The sequence below is a fragment of the Diceros bicornis genome, chromosome 4 (genome assembly GCF_020826845.1).
Source record: "Diceros bicornis minor isolate mBicDic1 chromosome 4, mDicBic1.mat.cur, whole genome shotgun sequence".
Classification (NCBI taxonomy): domain Eukaryota; kingdom Metazoa; phylum Chordata; class Mammalia; order Perissodactyla; family Rhinocerotidae; genus Diceros; species Diceros bicornis.
In genome coordinates, this window is record NC_080743.1 from 12,469,627 (window position 1) to 12,490,207 (window position 20,581).

Below are 20,581 nucleotides of genomic sequence, written 5' to 3' on the forward strand. Positions count from 1 at the left end.
TATACGTATTCTGGCTTTTTTAAAAACGCAGAGTGCTCAGTGTGGATGATCGTGGCTGACAATGTTAGTTTGTTGTCTTGTTTTTGTCAAATAAGTGCCTTTGCAGGGTGCTACCACATTGCTTTAGAAGAAAAAGTTCCCAGGGAAGAAGAAAAAAAAAACCTTTTGAGAAAACTTGAAGACCAATACTGAAGAGCAATTGACATAAAGGTCAATTATTTTCCAACTCTTGATAAGAGAACTGTTTGCCAACTAAAATCAGACCATGAGGCTCTGCTGCCTGCCACTTTATAGAGGGTGATTGAACTGATATTATATAAATGATTTTATATTACATTCTTCATTCTTTTTTATTTGCGTCCAAACCCACCAGATCTCAACAATTATGCTAAATATTGATTTACAATTTCTCTCAGCTTATTCTAATGACGCAGCCAGATGAAAACCATAATATTATTTTATTTATAGCCCGAATGTGATCGTTTGAAGTGACTAGTAAAAACAAAACTAGTCTCCAACTGTGTTGACTGCTGGCAAGCGAGTTTTGCAGTGTTCACAGATGAGGCAATAGGAAAACAGTGCCTGGGGTGTCAGCAGGCCTGGGACCCACTAAGGTTGACCAGTTCCCTATCAGATGCAGTTTGAGCCTCCTAAGCTCTTCTCTAGAGACTTAAGAATTTTATGTCTTTGAACAGAAAAAAAAAATTATGGCCACTTAAAAACATGTGCATCATTAGAAAAATAGTATCCAAACTAGGGGAGATAATGAGGCTGTTTGGAGGAAAGGTGACAGGAGAGAAAGTTCTAGAAACCAATAATTTTCACCACTAGTATTTATTGATCACTTAATTTTTTCATAGTGCACGCAATAAACACTGTATATAACATGCACTATATATTTTAATTCTCAAAACAACCCTACAAAGTACTATTATCCTCTCTCTTCACAGATGAATGAACTGACGTGTAGAGCGGTTAGATAACTAGCTCACAACTAGTTAAAGGCAGATCCAGGATTCAAATCAGGTACTGTTCTGCTTTAACCACTAAACTGGACTGTGTTCTATGAGGTACAGTCAGTGGTCCCATAGAGCTCAGCCTGGAAAAGGAAAGACATGTAGGGGTCAGATAAGGGAATGGGTGACCCAAGAAAGATACTAAGAAGGCAGGATCATCACAAACGAGGAGTGAAATTACAGGGAGGAGATTTGGGCTCAGTAAAAGGAAAATTGTTTAAAAATCAAAGGAGTGGCCTGTAAGATGGTCTTCCCAATGCTCCTGGGACTGGATGGTTTTGTGACAGCAGTGGATGGTTTTAAGGAGGAAAATGGCATGACTAGATCATTCTAACACTCCTTTTAACACCAAAATCTGCTGGCTGTGTCTTGAGGAGGCAGAGTATGGCAGTTGAGAGTTTGATCCCTCAAGTCCAATTCTTTGAGTTTGAATCTTAACTAGATTAGCAACCAGGGGCAAGGTACTTAATGTCCCTGCACCCTATATCTTCCTCTGAAAACAGGAATAGTAACAGTGCTATTTCAGAAAGTCATTTAGGGCATTAAACGAGTCCATATGGGGGTTGGCCCAGTGGCATAGTGGTTAAGTTTGCGTGCTCTGCTTCAGCGACCCGGGGTTTGCAGGTTCAGATCTTGGGCCCAGACCTACACACCGCTCATCAAGCCATGCTATGGAGGCATCCCATATACAAAGTGGAGGAAGATTGGCACAGATGTTAGCTCAGGGCTAATCTTTCTCAGCAAAAAGAAAAAAATGAGTCAATATGTATAAAGCACTTAGCAATTTACCTAGCACATAGTCAATGCTCAATGAATGTAGGAAGTTATCATTGAGTGTATGCCTCCCGCCCCCATCATCAATTAAACCTGAACTGAAATAATACTATGGTGGTAAAACCAACTACTTCTTAAAGATTTTCAGCATGAGTCATTTCTTCCCATATTTAATCTCCCCCATCGGCAGAAAAACCTTCCTTGTGGAGGTTATGCTTAAAATCTATTACTCCTTATTTGTTCCTCAAAAATTCGTTAATCATTATCCTCTTAGGGAGAGGCTCATATAAGTGTGAGCACTATCTTTTTGAAGTTAGAAAGCCTGGTTCCTTAATTATCGTTTCTCTATATTATAAACTCCATGAGAATATTAGCTTTGTCCTGTTCACTAGGGCCTAGTATTCCAGTTACACAAAACAATGCCTAGAACATATTTTTTGAATGTACAAATAAACAAATATTGTTCCCTTTGTAGATCCTCAAATTCTTATCTAGTTGTCAAGATGCATTTTGAGTAAACAAGTCAGAAAATTGCAGTCTTTTGGAGAGGATCTGAAAAACCTCCATGTTATTCCACTTACGTATTCTGATATCCAGAGATGGCTTATGCAAAATTAATAAGTACGTAAAGATTGCTCTGCACACACCCAACCTTCCTTTCCTGTGTGCTTTCTCACTCCTAAACGACAATCCTTCTGCACATAGTACCAGCTGGCATCACCAGATTCTTCCTCCTCTTGCCCCTGCCTCCTCGGCCTCTTTTTCCATATTCAGCTACTCTCGAGAAAGCAATTGTCAGAATTGTTCAGTACACATGCTGAAATGCAGTTTAGGTGCAAGATGTTCATTAGGGACCAACACCTGTGAAAGGAAGAAAGTGGAAGCAGGATTGAGCAGGGGAGAAGTCAAACTGCACACAGACCAAGCACAGCCTTGACCAACCTGGCAGCGAACTCGACAGCACGTATTGCTCCTCAGAGTTGTCCAGCACATCTGAAATGGCCGAGCCTTTATAACCCTCCATGCTCAGTCACCAATGAGGGCTGTCCAGGAAGGGCGTGACCTTGGACAAGGTGGTACTCGGGAGCTAAGGCAGACCTTGAAGGTGCTGACAGCTGGAGGATCTACAGACCACATCTCCACACATGGGTGGCAAGTCCTTCCTAGAAGGGGGATCTGGGTGGTGTCTCTCTGTGTCAATCAGAGCAAAGCATTCTCTCTTGCAGGGATATTTATATTCTGACAGAATCAAACGCTTAATTCTAGGGCATAAGCTCTGATTATGAATCAGGAATCAGAAACTCAAGTCAAAGAGGTGACTTGGGGAGCAGAGAATGCTTTCTGAAATCCAAGAAGGAGGTACTTATCGTCTCTATTTCATAAAGATCCTATTTGCTTTACCACAATAATTAAAGTTAGGATACAAAATGTCACCAAGTAGTACAAGTATTGCCACTCCTTGATGTCATAGCCAATTTACATTTGAGAAGCCCCCTTTTATCCCTTCTCATAATCCAATCTGAAAATTTCCGTGGCAACTCTCATTCAAACTACTTCTGAACAAAATTCAAATTTACTACAAGAAGTTTGACCTTTGATTCTATGTGCTTCTAGATGCTCCTATTTCCCAAAACCAGTTTTATCTTCACGTTTAATGTTCAGCCCTTCTGCTGGGCCAGTGATAACCATGTAGACAACTCTAGGCATGAGGCTGACCTATCAATGAACAATCAACAAATTCCTAATGGGTAGGTCCTACCAGCAGCTGTGCACTTGGCAAAAAATGGTGCTGTGTTTTCCAAATGTGTCATTGAGTACATCATATGAGAAAAAAAATTAAAATTATACTAAATAATTTCTGTTAAATGCCTGTCATTTATGTTCACCAAAGTTTAAGATAGTTGCACAACAGTTGGCTCTTTCAAAAAAGTCATGCTGTTTCTAATCCTTTTCGAGACCATGTAAACCAGCGAGTTGTCCACTTACCTCCACCCTCTGGAATCAGAAAGATCTAATTTAAGTCTTTTATTGCCACTTTTACTCTATGAGTTTCAACAAGTTGTTTAATCACTGCTATCGTCAGTTTCCTCATCTGTAAAAGGGGGGAAATAACATTGCCTCACCCATAGAGCTTCTGTTAAGGATCAAATAAGATGCAATCAAGCACTTCGTACAGCGTGCAGCACCATTAGTTGCTGTAGTGTTTAGCAATGCTTCATCTTAAATCAGTCACATATACATTTACTCATGCTCTGAAAAGGGTAAACACACCATGCTTTGGGATCACAGAGGAGGTACAACAAGGAGACTTGAGAGTAGGGGGACAAATAAAAAAATCAGGAATGAAGTGAAATCTGAGCCAGTAGAAGGAAACCTAGTAAGTGTCAAGCCATGTGAGGGGGAGGTGAGAGAACTTACATCAGGATTGTTCTAGGAAGAGGGGTTATCACATACAAAGGCCCAGGGATGAGAGAGCACCATGGTCTCTATCTTTACTCTGTCCTCCTGCCAGACTCTCCTTCTGCTATAGGTGGAGCTCTTGTTTTCACCCTCATTGCATGCACACACATGCACACACATACACACTTCCAGAGCTCCCATGGGAAGCATGGAGGAACCCACTGTGTTTCAAAGGCCAGAGGATAAAACTGAGAAGGGGGTGGTCAGCACACCTGCTGCCAGACATGAAGGAGATTGATACAATTATTTTGTGAAACGAAATACAGAGTACTTGCCAGGTAACAGGCCCTCTGCTGTTGTAAGTTTACAAAGCTGTATAAGCACAGCCCCTGCCCTCAATGTACTTACCATCCAACAAGGAAACAAGGGCAGGACAGTCTGGTGTGCTACAATCATAACAGCTGCCGTTTATTGTGCCCAGCACACATGATCTCATTTAATCTTCAAAACATCCTATATGTCAGGTTTTCATCCCATTTCACAAATAAATGAACTATGCCCACACAGGAGGGGTATCCCAGAAGAACTGAAATCTGAACTGGGTCCCGAATGACAAGTCAAGTGTTGAGGGAGAGAGTAAAACATGGATGGGTGATGATGGGAGCAGAGGTTCTGTCCAGACTCCTGCTAAGAAGAGGGAACAACATACACAAAATGTCCTGGAGAGAGAGATCACAAATTCCTGGTACTCAAGTTGAAACTTGTTAGTTATTTACCACAGAATTAGTACAACAAAAGGGAGTCAAGTTCTAATAGTGTTATTACACTGTCAATGAAGTCAGTTACCCATTATATGTCAAATAGGCTTAGAGGGCTGTGTTGGTTTGGAAATCTGATCACTCCTTATTTACACTTGATCTTAGAATACAATCTCTTATAGGTACAAAGAGCCCACTTAAAATTTTAAAAAAACACAGCCACCAAAGAGATCAACACCAATAAAATTGCCGTGTGTGTTAGGTGGGGAAGGGTAACATAATCAACCTCTTTGAAAATCTTCTCATTCTCGTAAAATGTAATTCTGATGTGCAGGAGTGAGATTTAAAATAGTCAGGACATCTGGTCAAAGGTTAAAGTGGTCGACTAAATTTTAAATGATCGATCATTAAAAAAATATCTGTAATATTTTCACCAATCCTTTTACCATTTGTCAATGTCAAAGTAATGATGCAGTTTCCTGAGTTTGTCCTGAATTCTCAAATTAGAGAAGAATAAGTATGCTGGAGAAGTACAAATGCTCTGGTCAGAGTTTCCATTCTTATTACACTTCCCAGTTCTCCAGATCATGGTTTCTTTAAAGGGGCAACCTTATTTTTTGGATTATGAATAGATGGGTGAGTGCTAATTTTCTTTGTAAAAATTCATGAATTTAAGAACAGGTTACCATTTAAAATAAATTAGCTTGACTAAACAATGAAGTGATTTATGGACTGGAAATACGTTCCTTGTCTTCCCTCCCAATTGGTTTTGCATATCTCTGCTTATTTTGAGTTGTATGTTTTATGTATTTTTGGTTGATATACTTTAAGAATTAAATCCTAAGGACTTAGGATATGTTAACTAACCTTATTGTAGTAATCATTTCATAATATACACACATATAAAATCATCACATTGTACACTTTAAACTTAGTGTTATTTGTCAATTATATCTCAATAAAACTGGAAAAATAAAACAAGGGAAAAAATTTAAAAAGACAAGCAACATATGCTTTGCACAAAGATCAAAATAACTACACAGCAGCTGCCATTCATTGAGACCCATTATGTGCCAATATTCTTGCAAAAAAAGGTATTTATTGGCTCCATTTTTCAAAAGAGGAAAGTGAGGCACAGAGAAATTAGTTACAGCACACTTAGCTCATAATTTTTTTATGAAACATCGATTTTCCTTTTGGAATGTCATTCTTTTTCATTTAGAAGAACACAACAAAATAAGAAAGACGATTTTCAGACAGTTTCAATCCTTCAAACACTTCAAATCCGTGTTCGTGCCTCCTCTGAAATGCTCTACCCTGTGTGCACACTCCCCACTACGGTTCCTAGATTGCCTCGGGCCCCGTCTCCCAGCTTCTTTGCTCCCTGTCATAGGACTTTGGGATCTGGTTCCTGCTCCACACTCTTGCATTTGGCCCTCAAACTACAGACTTTCCTTTTTTTTCTTCCCTGAGCTAATCTCCTCACCGAGGACTGGAATCTCAATAACCCCCTTCAAAGACTTCAGCCTGAGGTCAGCCTCGCCCACTCCCTAAACCCACTTCCTTTTCTAGAAGATTCCAGCCTGGGTCAAAGCTCTAACCTCATGTTTGACTGAGAGGAAAGAAAAATTTGTAGGAAAGCAGAATTTAACAGTCATAACCATTTATAAATCCCTATAACCATTTATAAACCCCACATCATCTCTATGTGGTGAAATAGTCATTTGCTGGCAGTTCGAGAGAGAGATTCCAAACTACTGATTTCAAGGGGAAGAAATATTCAAACTCACTTTTATAAAGGTTCAGGAGATGAACAGAAATAAATCTGAAATTAATTTATGACTTAGAATTGAAGGCAAAGATCTTTCAGTTAAAAAAGAAAAGCCCTAGTGTGTACACTTAGTTCTGCATCTGAGGTTCCAAAAAATGAGCAAGGGACATTTCTGTTTAAGTACCACTTAAAGACATTTAAGTTCCACTTAAAGACAAAACCGAATTTGAGGTACTGACTTCTCAGGCCAGGCCAGCTTTCTCTTGGTTTTATAGCATCCTTGTCTGCTCCTAAGAACATGCCAACTAAATAAGCAATGTTTATTTGTTTAAACAAATAATAAACAAAATAGTAAACAAATTAATGTTGTCTTCTCTCACTTATTCAAAGTCACAATGGGCCACTATTGCTCTGGAAATGATGTTTGTAATTATAATACTATGTTTTGAGAGCGTACATTTTACTTTAAATGTTTTCAGATACATTATTTTATGTTTCTCCTCTCCTTCAAAACTCTTCCCCAAAATCAATTTCTCCAGGATGCTTCATCCAATTTATCCAAATCTGCAACCAGCTCAGGACTTAGGTATGGAAGTTCTCGTACAGAAATCTGGGCTTACACATGTACCATTAGTACCTAGGCTACTAGGCACCAAGTTAGCATATTAACACTCATTATAGGCCATGCCCTGTGCTCAATGTCTTTAAGTATCTCATTTAATCCTCTGAACAACCTACAAAGCAGACATACTTCCACAAAGATGAAAAACACAAGAATCAGAGAGATTATACAGAATTTGCTTAGGGTCACCCAGCAGCTATGTGGCAAATCTGAACTCAAACTATCTAAGTCCAGAGCCAGACAGCTAATCACCAGAGAGCACTACGCTGGACACTGTTGACTGGCTACCAGAAGCCATTCCCAAACCCTTCTCCCTCACCTATCTCCCACAGAAGTTGGAAAATTCAAATACACTCTTTCCCTCTCTCCCTTGTAGCTAGGTATGTCCACTGATGCAGTTCCGGTCAAGGAGATATAAAGGAAAGTCTGCTGGAAAGTTCTGGAAATGTTTTTCTCCCTGACAAAAAAGTCCTTTTTTCATCTGTCTTTTTCCTTTCTGTTTGGGATGCTTTTATAAAGATAGAATGCCTGAATCTAGGGTAGTCATCTTGCTACCATAAGGAAAAGACCAAGCAAATTGTAGAGATAAGAACCCAAGTCCTGATATTACAAAAAAATAGAATCACCTACCTCCAGATTACTTGTGAAATAAATAATAAATATTGTCATGGCTTAAGCCACTATTTGTTTGGTTTTCCATCACTTGCAGTTGAACACATTCCCAACTAATACAATCGCCCTGCTGCCCAAAGACAGCAAAGCTCAATGAAGGTCACTGACTTTTGAAACCTTTTTTAAAAACTCACTATTCAGACTTTTTCAAGAACTCAAATGAATTTCTGGAACAAAGTAAGTGCTTAACATGGTAGCTTAGCGACTAGCACATAGCAGGCACTCAGCAAATATTAATTGAATGAATGAGCGAATGTACTCTTGGGACTTATCGTAAGCATTCACTAAGATGGGAGACACATGTCCGCAATTATTAGGCTAAGTTCAGGGCACAGTCCGGGGGGTACATGGAGGAGCAAAATATGTAGAGAGGTGTGGCTTGTACCCTCAGAGAGTTTGCAGTTTATAAGGGAAATATGAAGACAACTGGAATGCCATGAGGGAAGCATGGTGCTGGCTGGTGTGATTTTAAAAACAGTAGTCTTAGGGGCTGGCCTGGTGGTGTAGTGGTTAAGCTCGCATGCTCCGCTTCGGCGGCCCAGAGTTCGCCTGTTCAGATCCTGGGGGCGGACCTACTCACTGCTCATCAAGCTGTGTTGAGGTGGCGTCCCATAAAGAAGAGCTACAACTCTGCAACTATGATATATAACTATGTACTGGGGCTAGGAAGTACATAGTTGTTATGTACAACAGAGGAAGATTGGCGACAGACGGTAGCGCAGGGCCAATCTTCCTCAAAAAAAAAAAAAAACACCTCTTCCTTGACTGCTTGTCCCACCTAAAAAAAAACATTAAAAAAAAAGAAAACAGTAGTCTTAGAAACAGGTTTTCAAACACTATGGCTTAAAAACAGGAATAATCCACAGGAAAATAGAGAAGAAAGAAAATGACAAAAATGCTAACTCTGATTATTTATGGATGGCAGGATTTCAAGAAAGTTTTATTTTCCTCTTTGTATTTTTTTGCTCAAAGTAGAAATTTTCAAAATACAAGATAAGTACAAAGAAGAAACTAAAAAACCACTTGTATCTTTAGTACCAAGAGATTTGTGATCCCTTCTAAGTCTATTATTTTAATTTACAGGAGATTATTTTTATTTGAATCTAAACAACAGAAACAATATTACTCTAAATATCTTGGAGCAAGCTATGAAGAGCAACAACTTCTTAATATGAGAGCCACATTATATTCACAAATATGAAATATTACAATCCATGGCATATAGAGAATGCCAAATTAACTGCTACTATAAAACACTATGATTCAATTCAATTTAAAATCCTTAGTTTTTAATGCTGTTTCATAACTACTATGTGCAATTTATATTGTCTGTTTAGTTCCCTGCTGTTTGTTCCCTTGCTTCAATATTTTGCCTGAAGAATTTTCATTAATTTATAAATGATTATTACTATTATAAGAAAATAATAGCAGTCACAGAAAAATGGATCACCAGCTTAAAATGTTCAATTTTCTATCCCAACTAGTGTCAGACACTGAGACGTAGGGAGTAATTTGATTACTAACCAGACTTAACAAAAGAAAAGTTTAATACTTACCAGTGGAGATCATTGACTTATTATCTTAACTAACTCTCTTCACTAGTCCTTGAATCATATTTTCTGTTGGCTTTGATTTTTATCTCCCTTTTGAACTTTCGGCTTCCAATCTCCACTTCCCATGACACTCATATTGTTAAATCACTTATTTTCAGTGACCCTGCCTTTCTCACAAAGATCATCTTCAGCTTTTGCAGGAGCAAGTAATGAAGAGCACCAGCAGGGGCAGACAGGTCGTATTCACTGCTAGAGCTGCCATAACCAAGTATGATAGACCAGGTGGCTTAAACAAAACAAATTTATAGTCTCACAGTTCTGGAGGCTAGAAGTCCAACATCAAGGTGTCAGCAGGGTTGGTTTCTTCTGAGGGTCATGAGGGAAGGAACTGTTCCAGGCTTCTCTCTTCGGCTTCTAGATGGCTACCTTCTCCCCGTATCTTCACATGGTCTTCTCTCTGTGTGTACGTGTCTGTGTCCTAATCTCCACTTCTTATGTGAACACCAGTCACGTTGGTTTAGGGCCCACTCCACCAACCTCGTTCAACCTTACTTACCTCTTTAAAGACTCTGTCTCCAAATACAATCACATCTGAGGTCCTGGGAGTTAGGACTTCAACATATGAATTAGGGGGTGGGGGAACCCAATTCAGTCCACAACACAGGTATAAGCAGAAAGGTGACCAATTTAAGCATGTAACATGGATTCAGACAGAAGAAACAAAGGGCTGCACAGAAACCTTTTCCTGGGCCCACAGAAATCCAAACTGCTACACTTTGATTCTGAATTTTCTGTGCTGGCAAACAGAAGGGGATCATTGCTGATCCATCAAAAAAGGGAACAGATACCTTCAGGATCCCACCACATTCATATAGATAGTCGGGATGGATGAGGAGAGAAAAATGAAGCTCTCCAATGAGAGTCCCCAGAGCAGAAGAAGAAACTGCACCTCACAGTAATTTGCCAACAGACCAAAAAAGAGTTAACGATACAAGAGAGATAGGGAGACAGGAAGAAGAGGGAGCATGAGAGGAGACGCGCAAGAGAACAAGGCACTATTAAGGAATCCAGATCCACACATCAGCACTTCGAAATGTTCTTCACGTGTAAAGTACGTTTCTTGTGGCTCACCTTGAAAACAAGGATCTGACAATTCTCAAAGAACTTTTAATCCTAATACCGACAGAATCTCAGTAAGGCATGGTTTTTCAAGCTGCATCTACTGAATTTGTCACATCTTTTTCTCTTTCCTCCAGAAAAGCATTAATCCAGAAAGGCAAGCTCTTTGGTGAATTACTTTACTCCAAATATATTTTCTGATACAACAATTTGCAGCAATGATGTTGTCAATGAAAGATGTGTTCCCTAACTGGGCCTCTTGCAGGAAAAGGGTGATTTAGCTGGCTAGTGAAGGAACCAAAAGGCTTCTGCTCCACTGGAAACCAGAGGTACAATGGAGTCCTATCTTATATTCGGGTTGATTTTTTTAGTCAGCACAAGATGCAAATATACTATATGGTCAAAAATATCCTTAAAAATCATTAATCAAATCCATAAAGTACAATACAGATGGTTTTGTGTATACCAAACTATTCAGTAATTCTTTGTATGCTGAAGTTGGAGAACCATAGAGCTAGGCCAAAGCAAAAAGCTAAGGAATAATCGAAATGCAGTGTCTACACATTCAAATAATTCTCCTTTGAGGGCACTGCCCAAGTCTTATTCAATGCAATCAGGACCAGTAGTTGATCATTTAAACAAAAAATTAAGTTAATGAGGTAACTATATACAAATACATTTACCTTAAATAGTTGATTTTAATTGAAAGCATAAAAATATATGCCTGTTCACTTTTTTTTATTTTTGTAGTGCCAAGGGTCTTACTTTGAATGTGACTCAATTGATTGTCCTCTTTCCTTGTCTTTTTTTTTTTGGTGAGGAAGATTTGCTCTGAGCTAACATGCGTTGCCAGTCTTCCCCTATTTTGTATATGGGTCGCCGCCACAGCATGGCCTGATGAGTGGTGTAGGTCCGCGCCTGGGATGTGAACCTGGGCTGCCAGAGCAGAGTGCACCGGACTTAACCCCTTTGCATGGGGCTGGGCCCTCCTTACCCTTTTTTCTTTTAATATAAATCATACTCATAACATATCTTTCTGGATTTCAAGTTTAGGAAAAAGTGACACAGAGACTTTCAAACCACTAAGAACATTGAATTACAGTTTTTTTTTTTCTTTTTTACAAATTTTACCCCGACCTAATTTGACAGTTTATTTTAAACTGATAGACATCTATGGAATCATTCCAAAGCATGTACTATTTTCAACTATTTGCGTGGGGAAGTAAGTAAGCCATTGGAGGGAAAGATCCAATAACTCAATCTGCATACTGCCTCTCTTGGTCTGTACCAAAATTAGTAACTGAAGTTTAAAAGATTATTTTAGCACTATCTTCCAGAAAATGAAGTTTTCATTGAAAATGATATCTTTGCAAATTCAAAGTCTCAAAAATACATAAACACTTCAGGTCCAGTTTATTTGAGGCTGATTTTAGAATTGAAATTGGGTCAGAGAAGTTTTATTTTCTCATCTCCCTGAAAAATTTTTACTTATTTATTAATAATCAACATAAGTTGGGGAAGTCTCCACTTTTCCTCCCAGTTAAAGATGCCTTTCCTCAGCAGAGACTTGGAGCAAGGAAGTGGAACGCTACAGTAGACTGCATCTGACTGCACCCTGTTCTCTAAACCAGAAGTTTATAAACTGGGATATGCACACCCTGGGGATACCCAAAGACTTTGCTAGGGGAACCTAGGCAAGGATAGTTTTATGGGAATCAATTTCTAGACAACCAAGTGTCCTCTGTACTCTTCTAAAACCCATCTGCCTGGAAACGCACTTCCAGTCATGCTGATCCCCCCACTCTCCCTTTTATAATCATCTTTCTATTTTTACAAAAGAAAGGCACACCTCTCACCATCTGGTGTCTTATTAGGATGCATTGGACTTATAAAAACATCTGAGAAACAAAGGGATAATCGTATAGGTGTTGATACAACACATGTGATTGCAACAAATGTGACTGCAAGTAGTTTCCAATCCTTTGCTTTCAACACGATTGAAGGAGGACCTAATTGAGTTGTCCTTTGAAAGATCATCGAAAACATTTTTTGGTGATAGATCACTATGTGATTTTTTGGCACATTATTCTGAAGGAATTCAAAGAAATGAGTGTTGTTATATAACAAATCTCTTTCCATTTTCATCTACTTATGTGAATAGGTCTGTTAATCGAAGGGATAAGAGAAGACATCATATTTATTTTAAAAAGATAAGAGAAGACATCATATCTACTAAAAAAAGAGCAGAAACGGTAACAAAATTATCAGAGAGGAAGTCAAGACAAATGAGCGCATTCAATTCACCTCTTTTAACCAGAAACAATTTACTCCTTGAAGTTAAGTTGTTAATATTTAACAGGACGGTGAATAGAAGCTACCCAATTTGAATTCAAATATTTAATGACTTCAAGTCTGAAATTCTGTGTGACAGAGATAATTTTGAAGGTAGAAGTGAGTGGTGAGCAACAGACTAGAATGCTACTACAGCCATACAAAGTACTGCACTTATTTGCTAACTAAGAAGGCAGAGACACCACAGTAAGTCTAGTTAACATCTAACACCACCATAGTTACAAATTGCTTGTTTTCTAACTGAAAGTTTGTACCTTTTGACCACTTTCCCCCATTTTTCTCACCCCCCCACCCCCCCCACTCTGGCAACCACCAATCTCTTCTCTGCGTCAATGAGTTTTGTTTGCTTGTTTGTTTGTTTAGATTCCACATATAAGTGAGATCATATTTACAGCGATCATTTCACAATATGTACAATATCAAATCACTATGTTGTACGCCTGAAACTAATATAATGTTACATGTTAATAATATCTGAATTCGAAAAAATTAAAAACACCATATTGGATCACAAAAAAAAGGAGGCAGAGACAAAGCGCAATGGGCACTCCAATTATAAATGACATGATGGGTTTATAATTTTTTGTCACTTTTGGATACACATATCCACTATCCAAAAATTGACAATTTTACTGACAGCCACTTTCATTCTGCCTTTGACGAAGGAGGACTGAGTTGTCAGGGAGTACTAAGGATGCATTAATTCTCTCTATACCACACTGCAGTATACTCTGTCACCACAGAAATACTTGTTTACATTTAAAAGGTGTAAATTGCTAAGTCTAAACCACAAAAAATGCTTTTAAACCTTGGAACAACGTTTCCAAACATACAACATCTTCTGCATTTTTATCTTGTCATAAACTAGAACGCTTCCCATTTCTCCAAGCCCTCAAAGCAAATTTACAGACGAGTGTGACTATCTCTACTTAGAGCCCAGCACATGTCACACAGGGAGCCGACTTCACACGGATCCAGTGGTGATCTTTTGAAGGAGTCAGAAGAGCCGATCATTTTATCCTCATGCATGACTGAGGGTATAAAATCCCCAATCCTCCTCTAGGAGTAGTGCACAACCCACAAACACACACACACAAACGAACAGCAACTCAGGGTAAGATGGAGCAAACCACAGGGACTAGCAACTGAAATTTTCCACTCTAAAACAATTTCATTCGAGAAGGCGGGGCCAGAAATGGTATTGTATAGTTGACTTCCCCCAAATTACAATGCAGCTCAGATTCAAAGTCTCTATTATAATCTTTGGCAGACATTTTTAAGAGCATTTTTATTTACTCCAAACTCTAGCTGAACAAAGTCAGCACAGGCCCTTTGCAATTTTTACGTGAAGTGTTGCATGCTGTAATTAAGTAAGCAGAGAACTCCAAAGGAAGCAGCAAGAGAAAGCATCAGGGCATCCCTTACGGATCGGTGGAGATTCAGGGATTTAAAATTTGTTTGATTGTACAACTGCGCTTTATTACCACTTTATCCTTAAAATGTAATAAGTACAAACTGCTTCAGTAATGATGGAAAAGCTTTCTCAGCTTTAAGGAAACCTTTTATTTGCTACTGAAACTTTTATTATTTCCAAATGGTAGCATAGGCAAGAAAAATAATCACTCCTTATATTAAGGGAAAACTTTAGCAATTTGAATAATTTGGTTCTTGAGTGAATTTTAAGGCATTTAGAGTTGTTATACTTATGTTTATTGTTTTCATTTATTTTTGATGAACTAAAACAAAAGTATATACATATATACACTACTACAAAATTATTTTCTAATTATATATCAAAATACTATATTGTTATGTACAGCCGTCACCTGTCAGATGTTGGTCTGATCTGGATAAGAATTTCTATATATTTAGGGCTCCCACACATCTCAGCTGTTGAGCACGAGAGGCAATGTAGTGTAGTGGCTAAGCCCACAGGCTCTTTGCATTCCAGCCCCGACCCCTCCTACATGTGAGACCTTTAGAAACTTCTCAGTCCTCAGTTTCCTTATCTATGAAAACAAGGGTGACTAGAACCTGCCTCGTGGAGTGGGTGGAAGATTAAATGAGGTATTTCATGTAAAACATTAGACTAGAACCTGAGACATGGGAAGCACCAGATAAATGTTTAGCTCTAATATGGTTTTCATATGTGAATTCTACACCCACCTCTAGACTGGATGCACCACGGGACCATACTACTCATTCAAGAAACATCTGCTGAGCTTCACTTTATGCGGGACACTGTGCTAGGTACAGGGGGCACAAAGATGAATGAGATAAGGTACCTACCCTCCAGGAGCTTACAATTTTAGTGCAAAATTACTGTTGCCATCTTAATATCTTTCTTGAAGAGTACCATTAAGCATCCTCTTGCACTAGATCACAAATTTTCCTTTTTTCCATGAGCTTGGAACTAATGGAGCTTCAGAACAATTGCACTTCAGTTTCTGACATCTTAATTTAATAAGCTGCTAGAGGTTTTTCCACATTTTAAAATAGATGATTAAATGGTCTAACCAGATTCTAACTTAGCCAAAAACTTGAAAAACATAGGAAGACAACCATGACTGACACATTCATTTTCCCAAATGGGGACAGTCTACAAACAGCAGCTGTAGAAAAATAGTGCCATTTACATCCCACACAGCCCCCACCTAACTAAAATTGCACAGGAGTTCAGCATCAAAGCCTTGAAGTACCTAAACTAAATTCAATTTGAGATAAAATAAGAAGCTTGTTTAGTCATAGCTACATCAATTTCCAAAAAGTTCTGAAACTCACTTTCAACATGATACCTTATATGCCTTTGGTTTTTTCAAACATTTTCCTTTATGTCATTATGCTCAGAGAATTCATTAAAAAATAAAATTTTTAAGTTTTACTATAAATCTGAAGCACAACGACTTATGTGGTATTTCAGACATCACAAACTCCAAATGATCTTAAATATGTTGTCCTCTGCTAATTTGTTGCTCTTGAAAATGTGCAATAAATTCAATTTGAAAGGAAAGCATCTTCAAAGTAGTTGGGAGATCAACTAGGATATTATCTACTTACTAGATGTATCATAATAAAAAATCATCTAATATGCATTACATTGTTTAATTCAGAAGGAAATTAGATATTCTCCCTTCCAATGAAAGGACTAAGACCTTTCTTTTTTTTTTGCAAGAGCCAATAATGATCATGTTAACTTTCTACAGTAGATTGAATAATTGCCAAAATATTTCTTCTGAGGTGTCATCCCGCCCAAAGCAACGGGGAGATCAGGTGTAAACACACAGGCACACAACTCCTTCCATCTCTCCTTTCTTTGCTGTGTCACGCCACCTTCCCTGGTCAAAATATTTTTAAAGGACCCCATGATCCTTTTGAGATTAGGCAGATTAACAATCCTGAAATAAGGGACCCCCCCCCACAAGGAAACCTCCCTCAACTTGAAATCAACTCACACCTCCTTTGTATGCAAGTCGCCACAATGAGAATTTATTTCAGTCCTAAATCTCCAAACCAACACATATTTTCGTGACCTCTGCTTTTGCATTTAAACACATTTGTTCCACACCACAGGATGCTCTTGATCCCAGCTAACGTCCTGCTGAATGTATGCGTTTTTCACATCCGTTTTTTAATCCTTCCAGAGTGAAAATTTCAAAAGTGGCGAAGGTCGGTGAAAGAAGCGAGGAAGGGGAGGGAGGAGATATGAAGCCTGGGATTTCTGCCATCCTCGCTGCAACGCAGAATCCGTGTTATTTCTCTCCTCTCACCAGCCCCCCACCCCGCCCCTCCCTCCCCCCCCCTCCCCCCCCCCTCTCGCCCCTTCCCTCCGCAGCAGGAGGGAGGAGGAGGGGCTGGCTGGAGCCGCCACCTGCCGCGGCGTGGAACGGCCCCAGTGGTCACTTACCCAGTGGGGTGAGAATGGCTCATTTTTGCAGGATCCCTTTTGGACCCCGCGGCAGGTGCGGAGGGTGGGCGCGTGGGGCCCCGTGCACGCTGGCGCCACGACCGTCGCGCTCGCGGGGTGGCTCCGCACTGCGCTCGCCTGTGCGCCAGGCACCTGGGCTGGGCCGCCGCCGCCCCTGAGCTCCCGGGCTCCCGCAGCCTCCGGGCCCCCACCCGCTGGCGGTATCCACAGCCTCCCGGTTGCTAAGAGAGGAGGGAATCAAGCGCAGGGGTTCTGGAAAAGTCCAGGCGCTGCTGGAACGGAGCCTGGGGAAGCTGGAAGCGAAGCGAAGCTTCCAGCCTTTTTTCTGGGCCCCTGCTCTGTTGCTTGGGGCGCGGGTTCCCCAGGCACCTGTAAAATGAAAACAGACAAACACACGTACACACACACCTGTTGAAGCTGTGTGCTTCCTGCTAGGCCCTGGGGAAGAAGGGCTGGATGGCGGCTCAGCGTAAGCTAACAGGAGCAGGGAGCAGCTACAGTGTGACGCATGGGTTCCCAGTTGTACAACAGCCCTTAGATTGCCAGTTCAAGGGAAAGAAGGATGTCTTTTTCAATCTGCTTTGGATTTTGATTTTGTTTCTGCATCTTCAAGGCATTGCAGTTGGTTCATGTGCCCCTTGGAAAACCCCAACCTTGTTCCTAGCTGACATCCCGACCCCCAGCAGGCAGGGCTGACGGTTCTGACCTTCAGAAGGTGGGAAAGACGGAGCTACCAGTAAAGCATGCTGAAATTGTGCTTGTGTTTGAATCCAGTGCGTAGAATGCAGGGCTTAGATGAAGAAGCCTGGGTTTAAATGAGAAAGCCTTGGTGGGGACGACGTTTAGAGCACTGGATTCAGAGGACCTATTCCTAGTCCTATTCTTGCTTTGTCAGGGTTTCTGCTAGGTGACTTGATCTCTGGCCTCAAGTTCTTCACATATAAGTGACGAGTTGGACACATCCGAGGTGACTGAGCTCTACATGGATCTCTATTCGAGCTCAGCCACACTTACAGGGGGAAGGGCCTCACCTCATTTATGGCATTCTGCTTTCCCATACACCATGAAGGCCCATGTCAGAGGCCAGTCTCCTTCGAGTGACATTCAAGGCCCTTCGTCATCTGTCCCCAGCATCCTTCATCAGTGGTACCTGTGACCACTTTCTCCACTTCTGTTACACTGAATTCTGTCCCTCTAATGGGAACATACTTCCACCCTTGTCTACCTGACAAACTTCTATTCATCCTTCAATATTTAGGTTGAATACTACCTTCTTTGATGCCCCAGGTGTGTTGATGATTCCCATGTCTGGGGCCCCCACTCTGGACATACTTCGGTATTACACTATCCACCTGTGCTGCACTTACTGGTCTATGGCTGCCTTTTCTACTTGAACGTGAACTCCTCTATTTCATGTTGTACATCTATTTAATTTTTCTCTATTCTCAGAAGCAAACAACAGTTCAACAAATGGTTGAGTATAAATGAAGGAAAAAAGAAAAAAAATCTCTTTAAAAGTGGTAGCATTTTATTGAGTTCTTACTAAATCCTCTCCTCAGCCTTTTATTGAGCACTTACTGATGGTTTATTATCTCATTTAATCCTCATCTCTCCTCTATGAGGTAAGTTTTCTCCTCCATTTCATAGCTATCTAAACAAACACTCAGAGAAGTAATTATTTTGCCTGAAGTCTATAATAACTCCTAAGCGGAAAAACCAAGATTCAAATCCAAGTCTGTCTGATTCCAAAGCCCACAAGTGTTTTTAACAATTACAACATTTCTTTTCCTGTAACTCTTCTGAATTGCTGCAGAAGTCATATTATATATACTATCAGAATTTTCTGACCTGAAAGACCAGAGCCACCCCAGTAGGGGGAAAAATAGAGTTTTAGCTCAATAGCTTAGATACTGAGACTGAGGTCAAGGCTGCTTTGGGGACCAGATGGCTAGAGCCAGAAAGAGGCAGAGGTTGTCAAAGAAGGAAGATGTGATGTGTGAAGGTGGCATCTTATGCGTAAACGAGGAAGCCCTATAGATAGCTAATAATTGTGCAGCCATAAATGGGACCTGCCATTTCTGCCCCCTTTCTGTCTACCCCCACTGACTTGTTCCCATTGAGGGTGTCCCTAATGCTCATTGTAACTAGATTTTACCTGGATAAAAATTGGGAGGGAGGGAGGGAGGAGGCACCAGAGAGAGACATTATAATTTGCCCAAGTGCTGCCAACCCCTAAGAATGGTGTAAATAATATAATCTAATATAGGTTGTAGTTGTTACATATTAATTCATTTGTGCAAATAGAGAATGGTATTCTCTCACTCATGGAATGAGAAAGGAAATTAAAATACACTATTTAGATACTCAGGATTCTGTAGAAAAGAATCCCTGGCACTCAGCAGACAGCGAGGCACCCTCAGTAGCATGTATTAATTCATAAATGAGGTTTGAGTTCTCCACCCCTGTGAGCTGCACAATTTCACATGCCTGATGAAAACTGCAAGGAAGCTACTAATTTTCGCTTCAGAAAATGCTCACTGTGAAAATATATTGGGAATTTAGCCAGAAGGAATTTTTATGTTAATTTTTAGTATGGAGATAGGGAAAATGAAAAAAGAAAAAAACTAAAACTATTTCAGAGACCAAATAGTCACTAGAGTCATTTTCATTTTCTCACAGGAAAACAAGTCCCCAGATGTCCCCAGTAGTACCATAAATTCACAAAAGGATTTCTGTTTTGTAGAAAGACCTGTGGAGTTGGGGTTTGGCGGCAGGAGATTGATAGCAGTAGGAGGGGAGCAAAGACAAGAATCCCTCCTGTGATGCTGATGGGATCTCTGCTTTGGTTGAACAGGAGCCAGACTTAGGGATCACAGATCTAAACTGTCAGTGAGCACCTCCTAGGTCAGGGGTGGACAATCTATGGTTTGTGAGCCAAATCCAGCCCACAGCCTGTTTTTATACAGTCCACAAGCTAAGAATGGTTGCTACAATGGTGGCTAAGAATGGTTGGAAAAAAATCAAAAGAAGAATAACATTATATGATACATGAAAATTACATGACTTCACATTTCAGTATCCATAAATAAAGTTTTATTGGAACACAGCCACACTCATTTGTTTATGAATTACCTGTGGTTGCTTTCATGCTACAACGCAGAGTTGGGTAGTTGCAATAGTGACCTTATGGCCCACAAAATCTAAAATATTTACTATCTGGACCTTTACAGAAAAAGTTTACTGACCCCTGGCCTAGATTGTCACCACAATCAGAGAGGCAATTTAGTCTCACAGACTTTGAGAACAGGTACCACATCTTTCACTCTTTTATTCCCAGCACCTGTCACAGTGCTTCTCACAGCGTGAGTGCTCAATAAATAAACAGCTGATGGTATAAATGAACAGACAGGAGGAATAAGTTTTCCCGCGTGTTTGTCTTTCTCCCACAGATAAAGGTCAAGTCATCAAGACTTTCTCCCCAGATATAACAGACATGCGTGATGATTTGATGTAAGCCTGGGGCTACCTTCTTTTGTCAACAACATATCAAACCCCAGGGGGAGGTGGGTAATGTAAGCATTTCATCAGGACCCACTTGATTGTGCAGATGGTTAAGTTT

General features: G+C 40.1%; 1 protein-coding gene across 1 annotated transcript in view; it reads right to left on the bottom strand.

Annotated features, from left to right (window-relative positions):
• Nucleotides 1–17,002, bottom strand: part of ERICH3 (glutamate rich 3) — a 100,075-nt gene extending 83,073 nt beyond the window's left edge. Inside the window, exon 1 of the mRNA XM_058538300.1 lies at nucleotides 16,942–17,002. Coding sequence (XP_058394283.1) covers nucleotides 16,942–16,964 — 23 coding nt within the window. The 5' untranslated portion in view covers nucleotides 16,965–17,002. The remainder of the gene's footprint in view (nucleotides 1–16,941) is intronic.
• Between the last annotated feature and the right edge of the window lie 3,579 nt (nucleotides 17,003–20,581).